Source organism: Hemibagrus wyckioides, linkage group LG28 (genome assembly GCF_019097595.1).
Source record: "Hemibagrus wyckioides isolate EC202008001 linkage group LG28, SWU_Hwy_1.0, whole genome shotgun sequence".
Lineage (NCBI taxonomy): Eukaryota > Metazoa > Chordata > Actinopteri > Siluriformes > Bagridae > Hemibagrus > Hemibagrus wyckioides.
In genome coordinates this window covers 15,993,096-16,007,483 of record NC_080737.1, presented here as the reverse complement: position 1 = coordinate 16,007,483, position 14,388 = coordinate 15,993,096, and the positions used below count along the sequence as shown (strand labels likewise).

Sequence of the window (14,388 nt, the reverse complement as noted above, 5' to 3'; positions counted from 1 at the left end):
TCTCCTCTAAACTAAAGCGAGATAAACGTTTCGAACGCACAGATCAAAAGCACACGTCCTGCTGGGAATGACCACTCCGATGGACGACGAAGAGCTTTAAGGAGATTAGAGCTGAATCCTCTTAGCATGCGAGCGGCACTGAGCAGAATCTCTTCACAGCAAACAGCAAAGAGAAAATACAAGCTGCTTTATTTATAAAGATAGAAATAGAGTCGTAGTTGCCAAGCTCTGAAAAGCAGGCTAATGGGCACGGTCCTGCCGTGTGACACCAGCCCCGGAGTCTCTATTTAACTAAGTCAGGAAAAATAAAGAGGTCAAGATCATTAAATACACTCAGAGACGCTCAGGAGGGACGAAGGAACAGAGGAATATTTATTATTTCTGTTTATATTTATAATCTGAAAGGGTTTTTTATGCCGAGACTACAATAAATACTAAATTACTAAAAAAAAAAAAAATTATTTTTAATTACAAATTTTCTATTTTTTTTTCTTTGTCCTTTTCATATTTTCAATTACAAATAAACATTTTTACTGCAATTCTTTTTTCTTTCTTTTTTTTTTAATAGAAAATAATAATTTCTTAACAATGACAAATTTGTTTTGTACATTTTTATACTGCAATTAAATGTTTTTACAAACTGTAATTTATATTTTTTTTAAATTATTTTTCTTCAACTTATTTTTCAAACAAAATATTTTTAACTTAATTACTTATCATTTACATTCTTCAGTAAAAAAAACATGTATTACTTTAATATTATTTTTTTTACATATGAATCTACATTAATATTTAATATTATTTATACATTTCATTTTGCAATTTGTAGAAAAGTGCAATTTTCCTACATTTTTCAATTAAAAAAAAACACATTTATTACTTTAATATTGTTTTTTTACATATGAATTTACATAAATATTTAATATTATTTATACATTTCATTTTGCAATTTGTAAAAATGTGCAATTTTTAGTTTTTTTTTTATATTTTTCTTTTTCTTTTTTTTTTTACAAAATACATTTTTAATTACAAATAAATTTTTTAGCTTTCTTTTTGAAAAATTTTACATTTCATTTTAAAATCATTTTTGTTTTATTTATTTACCAGTTTTAAAGTATAAAATCAGTACTGATCACAAAGCTTCGGCGTCACGACTTCATCACATCTCCGCATACTTCTCCGTTCAAAGACTGTACTGAAACCATCGATCAGGGATCATTCCAAACTTCTTTCAGAGAAAATGAACGCCTTAAAATCAAGTTTCAAAGTCCAGCTAATGATGTCACACGAATCACATGAGCAAAGTGAACCTTTCCTGAGCTCGAGGAAGGAAAAAGAAGCCGTATGTCTGCTCTGTGCTGCAACGTCCTCTCTTATTTAGATCAGCGTTCAGGAGGGAGAAAAGTGAGGAGGACTATTTTAAAAAACGGGGCCAACAAACTCACACAAAAGGCGGTCAAAGGGAAAAAACCTGACCACTGCATGCTAAATAACAAGCTCTAAAAACAATAATAATAATAATAATCTAAAAAGTAAAACCCATGAGTGTATCAAGAGACAGCTAGTAATACACCATGGACACTATGAATATTTTTTTTACATGCAGCCATTGCTCCATCATATTAATAATCCTTCATGTATACACCTCAATAGACCTGAAAAGACTGAAATCGAATTAAATTCCTATCTGAATGAATGCGGCCCATAATCTGTTTAATCCGCTAAACATTTGCACCTAATTATTGTCGCTATGAGAATCAATTTATTAAAACTAATTGCTTAGAGGTTTGGACGAGAACTGACCTCGATATATTCAGTTTTATTTGTCAGAAAATAAAAATAAAAAAATCCAGTGAAATCCAGTGCAGTTATTCCTTCTACACTGGTCACATTAGAAAATAAATAAAGGCTTTGTCCAGATAATGATTGTGCGTTTGATGCTATTTTCAACCAGCAGAGCATCCTGTTCCTGATTTTCTCAGGAAAATATGAAATGTTGAGCAACTTTCCTGTGGTCGCAAACGTCTCGTTCTCTGTTATAGAAAATATGAGAATTTCATAAATAAATCGCTTTGCCTCCTGTGTTTTGTTCTAGGGGTGCGCAAACTTTTCCACGACAAATGTTTCGGATATTCTTTGATTTTAATGCAAGACAGCAGCACTCACGTGAACAAGTCACACAAAGGAAGGTATCAACTATGAAAAGTGCACAGTTTATATAGAGAAAAGATTCAAGATACATCACAGAGGATCATAATAACCTGAAGTTATATCTTTACACTGTGCTCACTGTTGTTGGTAGTGGTCATGTGACCTTGCAGGTTGTGCTTGAATCATTACCAAGTCACATGATGTATGTCACATGTATGTCGGCCACTGATATGCATTCATTACACATCTGTATATTTTTCCATATACTTCCCCATTCTATCTCTTTATTCAATTTCTATTATCAATTCTTTTCTTGGTATATTTTTATTCACATCTATTCTATTTTCATTCGGACACTCAATGAAGAGAAGTGATATGATAAGAGTGATAGAAAAGAGTGATATGATACACTGTATTCGCAAAAGTTTTGGGACACCCCTCCAAATCATTGAATTCAGGTGTTGTTTTTCAGGGGTTGGGCTCGGCCCTTTAGTTCCAGTGAAAAGGAACTCTTAATGCTTCAGCTTCATACCAAGACATTTTGGACAATTTCATGCTCCCAACTTTGTAGGGAACAGTTTGGGGATGACCCCTTCCTGTTCCAACATGACTGCACACCAGTGCACAAAGCAAGGTCCATAAAGACATGGATGAGAGAGTTTGGTGTGGAGGAACTTCACAGAGTCCTGACCTCAACCTGATACAACACCTTTGGGATGAATTAGAGCGGAGACAGCGAGTCAGACCTTCTCGTCCAACATCAGTGCCTGACCTCACAAATGTGCTTCTAGAGGAATGGTCCAAAAATTCCCATAAACACACTCCTAAACCTTGTGGAAAGTCTTCCCAGAAGAGTTGAAGCTGTTATAGCTGCAAAGGGTGGGACAACTCCATATTACATTCATGTGCAGATAAAGGCAGATGTCTCAGTTTTAGCCTGGCTCACAGTCTCCGCTCTAATTCATCCCAAAGGTGTTCTATCAGGTTGAGGTCAGGACTCTGTGAAGTTCCTCCACACCAAACTCAATCATCCATGTCTTTATGGACCTTGCTTTGTGCACTGGTGTGCAGTCATGTTGGAACAGGAAGGGGTCATCCCCAAACTGTTCCCACAAAGTTGGGAGCAGTTTGACCTTTGTCCTTTGACAAGAACTAAGTGGCCGAGCCCAACCCCTGAATTAAATGATCTGGAGGGGTGTCCCAAAACTTTTGGCAACCTAGTGTATACTAAAATATTTACTTATATATCAGATTAATGATCAAATATAGTGTATAGTTTCTGGAAATTTCTAAAAAAAAAATTACTACCCCACGTCCTTAAAACCAGGAGACCATTTCTGAACGTCACAAGCTCCTATTTTATTTTTCCAACCATCACATGTTCTAAATAAACGGAGTATTTACATTTCTCAGGTAGCAAGAGCTCAAATGTTAGAAAACACGAGTCTGATTCCCATTCTCGCCTGGGAGGTTTCACCTGATAGGACAGATAAGCACTGAGCTTAAGAGCTTAATAACTCAGAACAACTCGTCAAACTGGTCTAAACTGGTACAGTGACAGTGGTGACAAATAACTTCACCAATGATGCTGCACCCCATCATGTTACCGAGACCAAACACAAGCATTCAATTAAATCATTAAAACATTCAGGCCATGTTTTTTTCCCCGTCTGTCATGCTCATGTCACGTAACGTGGTTCTTTTTACTGTATAGATCAGAATTAATGCAACAAGAATTAAGTCACAAAGAAAAATACAAACGTCTTTTCAAACGAGAAATAGCTTTAAAATGATTTTTTTCCTTCATCCACATAGACTCCAGACCTGTTCAGAAGAAGGAGTCTGGCTCGGTTACAACTGATAAATTAAGAAGAAAGGGCAAAGTTTAGCCAAGCAGCCTGGCAAAGTTACAGCAAGCTACAGAGGCAAAGACGTCTGAGGCGTTTAGCCAAACTCTGGTAAATAGAAATTTTGAAAATAATACTAAACCAAACACACAAAATGTCCTCTAGTTATTCAAATGCTTGATCTACATTACAAACTGAAAACAAAAAATAAAGAAAAGAAAAGAAAAGAAAAGAAAAGAAAAGAAAAGAAAAGAAAAGAAAAGAAAAGAAAAGAAAAGAAATAAAAGTAAACAATCTGCTATTTGTCTGCTAAGTAACACATGAGTTGGTGGAAATGTGATACAGGCAGCTAGGAGACTCCCAGAAAGTCTATTTACATGCACTTGGATCAGACACAGCTCTGAAGCTTCATGCTAATACCTCGGTCAACGCCATCACACTCATCACATCTCATACATCACTAACTAGCCTAGACTCACTAACTAGCTGTAACTCACATGTGTTGTACTACATCCTGAGACGTTGAGTTTCTACATTGGATTTCTCTTTAATAAAACTTTGAGCTTTAAAAAAAATGTTGACTGAGACAAAAAGGCCTGTTTTTGTCTTAGGAACAAATACTGAAACTTGACTCGTATCTGTATCTGTTATGTTTGAGGACTGTTTGTTGTTTCTCCTGTTAAACACCATTATAACCACAACGGCATCATTGTGGTACACAACCGCTAATTTCTCAGAGGAATAACAACAACAATATAACACCAATCAACAAACTAGCGCCAAACTATATAAACACACCACAAATGTTTGGATATAAACATCTTCCAGTCCATTAAACCTCCATTAAACCACATCCCATGCCCATTCCCATAAGTGCACCGGATTCCTGAAAGACCTATTTACAACCACTTCATTAGTCTGGGGTCACTTACTAAACCATTAGGACCAATTTTATTCTTAAAAACAAAATATTAAACATAAAAGACCATTAGTTAGCTTTTACAACACTGAACAGCAAGCTCCTGAAACCTGACACTGATCCTATAGCATTATAGTTTTTTTTTTTTTCTTCTTCATTCATTTTCAAAATGCAAATATTTATAAATAACTTGTATGTTGATAATGGATAAAAAGAGAAGCAGCTGAAAGTTTAGATCTGCTTTTCCAAAACTATTTATGCAAACTGTCATTACGATTCATATTGATAATGGAATCGAGGCGTAAATTGATGAGTCGATTCATGTCCTGGTTGCCGTGTCGATTCATTCATTTTCAAAATGCAAATATTTATAAACAACTAATATGTTGCTTATGTATAAAAACGAGAGAAGGAAAAGATTTTAGGAGAAGAGGCTGAAAGTTTAGGTCTGCTTTTCCAAAACTATTAACGTAAATTGCAATTACGATTCATAAGGAGTCATAAATTGATGAGTCGATTCATATACTGATGGTGTCGAGTCATATGGATGGTGAACTTGATAAACAACTTAAATGCTGCTTATGTATAAAAACGAGAGAAGGAAAAACGTTTTAGGAGAAGAGGCTGAAAGTTTAGGTCTGCTTTTCCAAAACTATTCATGTAAATTGCAATTACGATTCATATTGAGTCATAAATACTGGTCGCCCGTGTCGATTCATATACCGATGGTGTCGAGTCAAATGAATGGTAAGGTCGATTCATGTAATGATTACTGAGTCGATTCATTGATATGGCGGTGTCGGTTCATACAGATGGTAGTTTCGTTTCATATAGCTGATGAAGTCGATTCATATATTAATAGCGGATTGTTTCAGATTGTAAAAGCGAATGATATACTAAATGTGCAGTCGATTCATGTATCGACACCGGTGTCGATTCATACAGATGGGGAGGTCGATTCATTTATTCATATTGGTGAAGTCGATTCATCTACGAATAACAAAGTCGATTCACAGTGATTGTTGTATCGGTTCATACAGGTAAACCGCAAGTTATTAAGTTCATACAAGATCATTAGGTTACAAAAGTTTTGACAACTATTTCCTGACATCCTAAAGTAACACCTGTCCTCACAGTTTGTCAACACCGAGAGTTAAAAATGACTGGAATCAATGAGCTGTTTCTTTTTGGTGATTTTACCATTTCGTCTTCTTCTTCTTCTTCCTCGTGTTCATCTTTATTCCTCATTTTGTCGTCTTTGCTGTCGTTTTCGGATTCCTGCTCGCCGCCCTGCTTCCCTTTTTGCTCGGTGTGTAATATCAGTAAAGCTCCACAGCAGCGTGTCTCCAAATGCTCCGGTTCAGATTCGGCTTCTTCCGAATCGCAGCACAGATCCGGCTCGGACACAGTGTCGGTGTCGGTCTCGGTGTCGGTCTCGGTATCGGAAGTCTGGATTCTCCCGGATCGATCAGCCTGCTCCCTCTCCATTGCGATGAGCCAAACTGGAGAACTTGATCAGGCTTAAATATTAGTCTTTGTTTGCAAAAGACATCGTGCTGAAGTTTTCCTAGAGCACCTCTTGTGAGAATTTACACGCAGGGTGAAGCACCGGTCAGAAGAAGGTCCGACGCGCTACATCCATCATGTTGCTTATTAAGAGTAAAATGCCAACGCGAGTATAGGTAGCTTCATGTAAACCCCGCCCATCCGTGATTTACACACGCCCACTTTGTTCGGACGTAACTCACGCTTGTTGACCTTTGCGCGTTGTAGAAGTTTACACACACAATCAATAAGCGTGCCACAGCATTAAGATCGTTTTTTTAGAGACAAAACATTCTCCAGATTATAGTTTTGCTGCGTATGAAGTAACTCTTTATTTTTATTTGTTTAACTTAAAGCCTATAAGATGTAGTTGTAGACTATGTAATGTTTATAATAGAAAATAGGGCAGTATCTTGAGTCTAATGGGTCAGAAAAAGTATTCAGAGTAAACCAGTACAGCATTAAAGACTTAAAACTTATTTTAGAATAAACAAATAATGTAAACTTAATAAATACAGCTGCCCCTTTTCCTCTGTGTTTGTGTTGTAATAGTCTGTTGCACGTCATTTGTTATTGCGTCATCAATCAAGCCCCCTGTGATGTAATGCATTACTCAACACGTCTAATTCTCACGTCTTTCCGGTGATGAGTATTTTTTACATTTCATCATTTTTTCATTAAAAATAAATAAATAAATAAAGCTGCAGTATTTTCCACTGTAAGATCATTATTCGGGTTACAAAAAGTCAGGAAACAGCTTAACTTTGGATAAAATGTGTGCATGGGGACTTGCATGAGGTCTCATTTTGCCCTGTTTCTCAGAATGGCCTACAGCCACAACGCTCTTTACTCTGGATCCTTATCTCCAGTTGGATGGTCAGTCTCTTGAGCATTAGACACTCAGTGTTTTTCTCCACAGGGCCGTGAGAAGGTCAGGCACTTACGATTCACATTCATAGACATCTTCAGTGCTTCAGTGGACGTCAAGGATTTAAGAAAGGTTTCACGTGTTAGCCTTGGTGTATGTGTTTATCACAAGTGATACTGATGTGTCAAAAATTGTGTGGGAATGGTTAAGATTTAATTAATTTGGGGTCCTTGAGCGCCATCTGCTGTCGAAAAAGCGCAAAGGTTTCTTAGAGGAAATTAGACATTACAATTGCGTAGAGAATCACAATATACAAAAGTTGTTTAAAATCTGGTTCTGTTTCCATTAGATTATTTCGAAATATTCATATGTATTTATAAAAACGCAGAAAAATATTCTTTGCTAAGATTATGTCACGTTTGTAAGTACAAGACGGTGGTGAGACCGGCCATGCTGTATGGTTTAGAGACAGTGTCACTGAGGAAGAGACAGAGCTGGAGGTAGCAGAGCTGAAGATGTTGAGGTTCTCTTTGGGAGTGACACGGTTGGAGGGGATTAGGAACGAGTACATCAGAGGGACGGCTCATGTTGGACGTTTGGGGGACAGAGTTAGGGAGAGGTCAGATTAAGATGGTTTGGACATGTCCAGAGGAGGGAGAGTGAGTATATTGGTAGAAGAATGTTGGACATGGAGCTGCCAGGCAGGAGGCTAAGAGGAAGGCCAAAGAGGAGGTATATGGATGGAATAAATGAGGATATGAAGCTAGTGGGTGCAAGTGTTGAGGATGTAGAAGATGGAGAGAGATGACTCGCTGTGGCCACCCCTGAAGGGAAAAGCCGAAAGAAGAAGAAGAAGAAGAAGAAGATGTTGCTTTTGTAACATGTCTATGGTCATCAAGTACAGAAAAAAACGTCCTCCATGACTTATTTATTTCACCTTCAGAACCCTGTAAGATCCCAGATTTAATGATCAAATTTAGTACTGCAGTTGGAAATGGAACGGAAAATTGATTATAGATAAAAGAATATTCATGCAGTTACAGGATAAAGGATGAGACAAAGGTTTAAGGTAAAAAAAAATCTAGAACCATGTTCTCATATTCTTCTCTATTTCTATACCCTTATTTACACTGCTAGAAAAATAGTTTCTGGTTCTTTGTATAGTTAATGAGTCTCTTCGCATCCTAAAAGGCTTCTAATAGGAAAATGCTCTATTGTATAGTTTTGAATAGAACCTTCTGGAGTTTTCCAGAATAACAACAAAAGCATGTTTCTAAAACTGATGAAGCAGAATCATAAAACATAATCAGGATGAAACAATCCATAATGTTTAAATAGGTTATTATTATTATTATTATTATTATTATTATTATTATTATTTAAATGTATTTAAATTTAAATTATTATTTAATTATTTATAATAATAATTATTATTATTGTTGTTGTGCTTAGTAATAATAATAATAATAATAATAATAATAAAATAAATAAATAAGTTATTTAATTAAACAATAATAATTATAATGATAATTATTATTAATAATTATTACTACTACTATTTATTTATTCATTCATTCATTCATTCATTCATTCATTCATTTATTTATTTATTATTGTTGTTGTTATTACTACTACTACTGCTAGTATTTATTTATTTATTTGTTTATTTGTTTATTTATTTATTTATTATTCATTCATTCATTCATTCATTCATTTTATTTTTAACTGAATAGAAGGAAATCTGATTAAGTCTGCATTCATGTCCAGATATATTTGGACTAAAAGGCCCGCAAGTAGTATCTCACTTAGAGGTTTTCCTGTTCAGCAAGAAATCAGGTCTAAAGTTCAACATCACGTTGTGTATCTTCACACAAACACATGTTTAGGAGAGCAACTGGAAAAAAAAACATGGCTCATCTCATACAAATATCCTATTCCTAACAAGGTTAAAGATGTTCACTTTAAAATATTACACTGTATTTATCCTGTTAATTCCATAATTGCAAAATATGTGGACATTGTGGATCTGTGTACATTCTGCAACCAACAGAAAGAAAGAAGGAATGTATTCCTCATCTTCTTTTTTTTTTACTTGTGGAGTGATACAAGGTTTTTGGCAGCAGCTTGGAAATTATATTTTTTAATTTTATTCATGAATCTTACAATTTCACATTAAAGGACATACACAACTCACAAAAAGTTAAGGATATTCGGCTTTCAGGTGAAATTTCAGGATGCACCTAAAATGCACTATAATGTTTCCAGGTGAACTTAATTTGACCTTCTGTACACTTTTGAATGCACATGTCCAACTGTTCAGTGTTTCAGTACTTTTTGCAGAACTTGCTGTTCTCTAACAAGGTGCTTAAAGGCAAAATTCACAACTGGTGTTTGATCCATGAATCAACCAATAAATTTTCTGGTTCAGTTAGAATTGGTATTTAAACAGTCCTCTTCATCATGCTGTTCACATTTTGACATCATGAGACCAAGACCACGCCTAACAATTGATCAACAGTACCTCGCCATTGTGAGGCTTCAAACAGGATGTTCTCAGACAGAAGTGGCCACTGAGCTTAGAGTGTCAGAGAGTGTCATCAGCAGGTTGCGAAAGAGATACAGAGAGACTGGAAGAGTCACAGAAAGGCATAGAAGTGGACGTCCTTTGGCTACATCCCACGTTGATGCCCGCTTCATTGTGAACAGTGCCCTGCGGAACCGGATGATGAATGCCACTCAACTCCAGGCACATTTAAGGGAGGTGAGCGGCACCCAAGTGTCACGTCAGACCATTCAAAACCGTTTACATCAGCGTGGTCTGTGTGCTAGACGACCTGCAAGGGTTCCTGACCACACCACCAGACACAGGTGTCGGGCCAGGGAGCATTTACACTGGATGAGGGACCAGTGGGCCTCAGTGCTGTTCTCTGATGAAAGTCAATTCACGTTGTGCAGAAATATGGCCTACTTTCATGATATAATATCACTGTAGCGTGAACCTTTTACATTTTACATAAATTTCACCCAAAAGCCAAATATTCTTAACTTTTTGTGAGTAGTGTAGTTATCTTTTTCCATCACAGTAACAAGTCATTTGAAAATATCGTCAACTTTTATATTCTAATGGCAAAGTTTTACATTCCTAAATCCTAAACTATCACCTTTCCTCTGTGAAATACAAAAACTCTTTAAATCTAATAGAAAATCATAAATCTTCTCTGCTATTGTCTCGACACTCAGATTTAATAAATGGAACACTGTGATTTTTTCTTCTGTTATTTATTTATTTATTTATTTATTTATTTATTTATTTATTTATTTATTTATTTATTTATTTTCTTCTCCTTTCCTTTTTAGTTATTTTTTTCATTGTTAAGTTTACTTTGCCTACTGTTATTATTCATTCCTTTGCATATTTTTGTTACGTGTGATTGTATTGTATTATTCTATATCTTCTATTTAATTGTGTATAGTTAGTTGTATAATTAAATTTTTACACCTGTATCTTGTACTGTTATATTTTATTATTGTAAGTGTTTTTGTGATAAAATTTAAAAACAAACAAACAAACAAACACACGTTTAGGAGAGCGAGTGTACACATGTCTGCCTCTTGGTGGGGCTATAGCACATATTTTGTTTAACACCTCTTAATTGTTAGTACTAATACCGAGGGTAATACAAGGGATGCCTCTAGTATTGATTACAGTACTCAAAAGGGATTATAGTGTTTTAGGAGATCGACAAGCTACACTGCAGCTAGAGATGAAATGTTGCATGCAAGACTTTGTCGTCAGTAGTCATTTTATTCAGAGTCGCTTAAGTTTTCTTGTTCTGGAAAGGACTCAAGCTGCTAAATTCTAAAATAGCTGAAAATGAACATACTTCTGTTATACAGGAATGTTTAGGAATCAACTAAGACCTTAAGTGAATGTTTGGACTGTCTTTAAGTTAAAGAATAAAGATAAAGTAATGTAAACATATTTACTACCCAAAATCAGTTTATCTGATTTATTTTATTTTTTTTGGGGGGGGGGGATTTTTTTCTATATTCATTTAGTATAGCCATGCTGCTAGATTAAAAACTGTGTTTTTAGCCTAAAATACACCCTTGTGGGTCACCATACTGAATTTACCGCATTTACAGTTACACGTACACTCTTTTTTAATATGACAGCCTTTATCAAAACCATGTCCTTATGCCAGTGCAAATAGGTCAGAATATTATTAAACTAAAATGATAAATTAAATTAAATTAAATTAAATTAAATTAAATTAAATTAAATTAAATTAAATTAAATTAAATTAAATTAAATTAAATTAAGAAAAGAAAATGCAAGAAAATATTAAAATAAAATAAAAAATATAAAATAAAAATAAAAACATTCCTCGAGTAGTTAAGGATCATGGTTGTTATTCCTACATAAAACATAAAGCAACATAAAAATGTGCTTTATCAGGTCTTTATCATTATGTCTATTATATAAGGACAAAAATGTCCTTATGCTAGTGCAAATAGGTCAAAATATTATCAAACTAAAATGATGTATGATAAAAATAAATAAATAAAAAAATACAAATAAAATAAAATAAAATAAAATAAAATAAAATAAAATAAAATAAAATAAAATAAAATAAAATAAAATAAAATAAATAAATAATAACAACATTCCTCAAGTAGCTGAGGATCATGCTTGTTAATCCTACATAAAACATAAAAAAGGAACATAAAAATGTGCTTTATCAGGTCTTTATCAAAACCATGTCCTTATGCTAGTGCAAATAGGTCAGAATATTATGTATGATGTATGAAAATAAAATAAAATAAAATAAAATAAAATAAAATAAAATAAAATAAAATAAAATAAAATAAAATAAAATAAAATAAAAATAAAAAAATCTGCAAGTATTTGAGGATCATGCTTTTTATATTCCTACTTTAAATAGAGATAGAGCTGTTCGGCTAATGCGTTGTTTAAAAGAGTACTGCATATGCAAGTGCTGATGTAGGAAATTAATCACTGACAGGGCGTGGAGTTATTTCAGCTCTTAAATATTTCTCTATAAAACCACAATGCCCTCAAGTCTTTTTTTTTGTTTGTACTAAAATGAAAAATGAAATGAAACAGCCTTTATTTGTCACATATACATTACAGCACAGTGAAATTCTTTCTTCGCATAGCCCATCCTTGGAGGTTGGGGTCAGAGCGCAGGGTCAGCCATGATACGGCGGTGCTGGGGCTTGAACCCCTGATCTTCCGGTCAACAACCCAGAGCCTTAACCACTTGAGCCACCACTGCCCACCATACTATACTATACTATAGTGATTCATCAAGAATTACAATATTTACATCATACATTTGTTCTGTTTATGGCCACATTTACCACTGTGGAACGTCTGAGAATTAAGTCATCTCTTGTAAGAAGTTCGTAGTTAGTGAATTATTCTTTAGTAAGATATACAAACAGCTATACAAACACGTTGAGAGAAAATGGAGCTTGTTTGTGAGAAACCGCAAAGTGCAAAGTCATCCTCTGTGACAACTTTCATGCGTGTGAAAACTTACAGCTTTACCTCTGACACTAACAAAGTGCTGACAATGAAGACTCTTTCCAGATATGCCTAATACAGAAACTACACCATGTCGATGTTTGTAGTTCTCATTCTCCTTTTTAAATAACTCACTTTTTCAAAATGTCAAAAGTCCACCATCCAAGTTCCTGTAAATGAGCGGTTACTATAGAAAAGTTCAAGTTTTAGATCGAGCTCCGTAATATAAACCTTGCAGGAGAGCTACTGTTCGATCTGCACCACCATCTGATTCTGACCAATCAGAACGGAGAATTTGATTGTAGCATGATTACAGGTGAAGTGAATAATACCGATCCTCTCATTACAGTGGGATCACTTCAACAGCAAGTCAGTTCTTGGCTCCTTCTTCTTTGGAAAAATGGGTAGGTTTAAGGATCTTAGGGACTTTGTTAAGGGCCAAATTTGTGATGATTAGACGACTGGGTCAGAGCAGGTAAGAGCAAAACAGCAGGTCTTGTGGGGTCTTCCTGGTATGCAGGAGGTTAGTGACTTCCAAAAGTGGTCCAAGGATGACCGGTGAACCGGCAACAGGGTCATGGGCACGCGAGGCTCTGTGCCAGATACCATGGCACACCTTCATAACACCTACTTGTGTTATTTTGAATTCATTTTATCCAGAGGAATAATTCCTAGATGTCTATAAAGTTCAACTGTATCTTGTTTGTTTCACTGATTATTCGTCATTTCTTCTTTCTTTAGGGTTACTTATGGGATTCCTCTGGTCAACTTGGACCATTTCCAATGCTTCAGCAGGTCAGTCTATCTCAGGGTTGTCAGCATGGCTGTTTTTATGTAACATTTAACTGTTTTGTTAGATGCTGTATTTTGGGGCAGTTGAAATAACGGTTTTCTTATTTTAAAGCCAATACTTGGAATAAAATCTAATCCATTTTAACAGAAGTGGTCCAAGGATAAACATAAACAGTGAACCAGCAGCAGGGTCACAGGAACCTAAGGCTCAGTGCCAAATACCACAGCATACCTTCACAGGTCTTGTGGGGCCTCAACAGGTCAGAGTACAAGGGGAACTTCTACAAAGACAGGCAAGGTGTATTCATGTTATGGCTGATCTATATCTATCTCTGCATCTATGTATGATGTGTGTGTGTGTATAAGTGTGTGCGTATGTTCTTGTGTGTGTGTGAGTGTGGTGGATTTTTATATAAACCTCACCACTAAACCCCCAACATTAAAGTCAAGAAATGCGCTCGCACCCATTCTATTTATATGTCTATAGTGAAAAGTTACTGATTCAGTGCCTTTTGCTCAAAAGTGTTCATAAAACTCACATCAAAAGATGCATCTTACACCCAGCCTACACATTCTTATCATTCTTTGGATCTTCACACTGTTCTCACAACGTATGACAGGTGTAAAAAAAACACACACACACACACACTGATCGGCACATCGATAAGCCGGGTGGGGGATTTACTGAGAACTGAATCATTTACAGTTAGTGTTT

General features: G+C 35.2%; 1 protein-coding gene across 8 annotated transcripts in view; it reads right to left on the bottom strand.

The window, feature by feature from the left end:
- The window catches only part of mast4 (microtubule associated serine/threonine kinase family member 4), a 98,633-nt gene extending 92,042 nt beyond the window's left edge, over positions 1-6,591 (bottom strand). For 7 of the 8 annotated variants that reach the window (XM_058382684.1, XM_058382685.1, XM_058382686.1 and 4 more), the window contains exon 1: positions 6,118-6,591. In XM_058382684.1, the coding sequence (XP_058238667.1) occupies positions 6,118-6,405 (288 nt within the window). In that variant the 5' untranslated portion in view covers positions 6,406-6,591. The remainder of the gene's footprint in view (positions 1-6,117) is intronic. The other variant, XM_058382689.1, reaches the window with a different exon arrangement.
- Positions 6,592-14,388: the final 7,797 nt, after the last annotated feature.